This window comes from Scyliorhinus torazame, unplaced genomic scaffold, assembly GCF_047496885.1.
Source record: "Scyliorhinus torazame isolate Kashiwa2021f unplaced genomic scaffold, sScyTor2.1 scaffold_1753, whole genome shotgun sequence".
In the NCBI taxonomy this organism is placed as follows: Eukaryota; Metazoa; Chordata; class Chondrichthyes; order Carcharhiniformes; family Scyliorhinidae; genus Scyliorhinus; species Scyliorhinus torazame.
In genome coordinates, this window is record NW_027309480.1 from 29,911 (window position 1) to 32,000 (window position 2,090).

General features: G+C 44.9%; 1 protein-coding gene across 1 annotated transcript; it reads right to left on the reverse strand.

Moving 5' to 3' along the window:
• Window positions 1–304: 304 nt before the first annotated feature.
• On the reverse strand, window positions 305–1,209 carry LOC140407655 (probable G-protein coupled receptor 139; the record flags this gene model as incomplete). Its single annotated transcript, XM_072494988.1, has 1 exon — window positions 305–1,209. A coding segment is annotated over one exon (905 nt), but the record flags the coding sequence as incomplete, so codon positions are not given.
• Between the last annotated feature and the right edge of the window lie 881 nt (window positions 1,210–2,090).

Genomic DNA, 2,090 nt, shown 5'->3' on the forward strand with positions numbered 1-2,090 from the left:
CCCAATCCTTTCTTTTAAAATTTCCAGTTGAATCAGGCCTAAACCTAGGCGAAGCCTGCTGACCACACAAGTCTTTCCGCTTTCAAAGCATATCTCTAAGAACCTGTATCAATTTCACTGTGAAATGGCATTGAGAACACAAACGTTTAACGAAGCATTGTGAAGGATTATCTTTTCTGCTTAAAATCTGTAGTGAATACAATTGCTCAATGAAAGTGGCGTCCAAACATGTTTTGTGATTACAAATTGATCTGATCAATTCTGAAATTTTAGTGGGGTTTTTTATTCGCGTCATTGGTTGAATTCACTGACGTGTTGTAGTAGTTTTTGTCATTAAATCTTCCCCGTATCGCACCGCCCTTCTCAGCTCTGCCCTGAATTTTGATTGTGTGAGAGCGTACATACAGGTGCTCGTACAGCAGTTCAGTGTACTGAGCATGTCGGCGAGTTCATGAATAACAGCCACGGGCTCTTTGAAGTCGTGGAAACTGTAGGTTGCAGTGATCCGTGAGAAAAGAAAGAGTCCGATCGTTGGCATCCACAGCAAGATGAAACTGGCGGAGGCTGCAATGAGCAAAACCAGGGCTTTCCTCCGATTCTGCATCTCGGGGTCCCCGGAACTCTGACCATCTCCCCGGAAAGCCCGCCGCACCTCACTGGCCGCCAGGACGTGTCTGACCGTCAAAAGATTGAGCAGTATCACAGCGAAGTAGGGAACTAATGGATTTAAAATTAGCTTCACCCAGTAAAATACCCTCCAGGCGTGAATCGAATCTGTGTTGTCAGCATTTCTGGTTTCCGTTTCCAGTTCTTCGTGGTCATAGTAATGAACATTTGTGAAGAAATTAGGGATGCTGCTCAAATATGTCCCAAGATAAATCGCTCCAACGATCAGCGCTGCAGATTTGGGGTCACAGTACCTTCGTTTAAAACTCTGGCAGCAGATGGCCACGAAGCGGTCAAAGGTGAAGGACACAGTCAGCCAGACTGAGCAGTTGGTGACAGCGACACTCATGATAGAGGTCAATCCATATACTAAGCGATTAAGGTAAAACGCCTGTGGTACACGAGGCGCCAGTATATGATTGATCAGAACAAGAAATATGAGGACAAGCAGGTCCGCTGAGACCATGGCTACCAGGTAGATAGTTGTTCGCTTGCACAGACCACAGTCCTTGAGTCGGAGGATCATCAGAGTGACTAGGTTGGCTGTAATGAAGAAAGGATAAGTGGGATTACACATAACAGCCAAAGGACCTACTTGTGAATTCAGAACATAACGTCAACCTCCTCAGCGTTATTTCTCTCTGCCCTGTTTATATATTTGCAAAAGCCCCAGCCCGGCAGTCCAAGCATGTATAGTTTAGGTGGAATGGCCTTGGTAAATTGATGTCCAGTGTTGTGGGAGCGAGATTACAGGATTACGGAGATAATGCCCAGGAATGGGCCGAGGTCGGAGGTTTTTTCAGAGGGCCGGCGCATACTTTTGGGCCGAATGGCCTCCTTATGCACTGTATTCTATAGACGACAACTAACTCCACACAACAACCTTTCTCTTCTATTACTTTTATTCAGTCTCCATCTGTCAGCTGATTCCTCTATAAGTTCTTGAATTCCCTTCTTAAACAGCACGGTTCTCTTCTTCGAAATGCCCTTTAAAATGCCTTGCCGATTGCTTTTGCTCTCCTTTCCAAATCTCTTGCCATCGAATATGAGTCAAGTTCTCCTTCCCCGTATGTCATCACTTTCAAAGTTTCACAAGAATTGCAACTAGTTGCAGTGATGCACAGAGGAAAGGTATACAGTTAGAAACAATGACAATAAGAATCAGCAAGCGAAAAAAGACAACTCTAAACGAAACTGATCTGTATAAGGAACAAATCAGCACATATTGTGACAGTTACACATGCAGTTGCTGAACTAGACACTTTCAGGGCATCGGAACTGCAAAAGGAGTAATGGGCGGACATGTCCATGGGGTGATGTACCGAGTGGGAGGTCTTGTTAGCTGAAGAAACTGGAGACTGAGTGGAGTCAGTAAATCAGGATTCTCAATGGATGAATGCAGAAATCACTGATCGTGGTAGTGT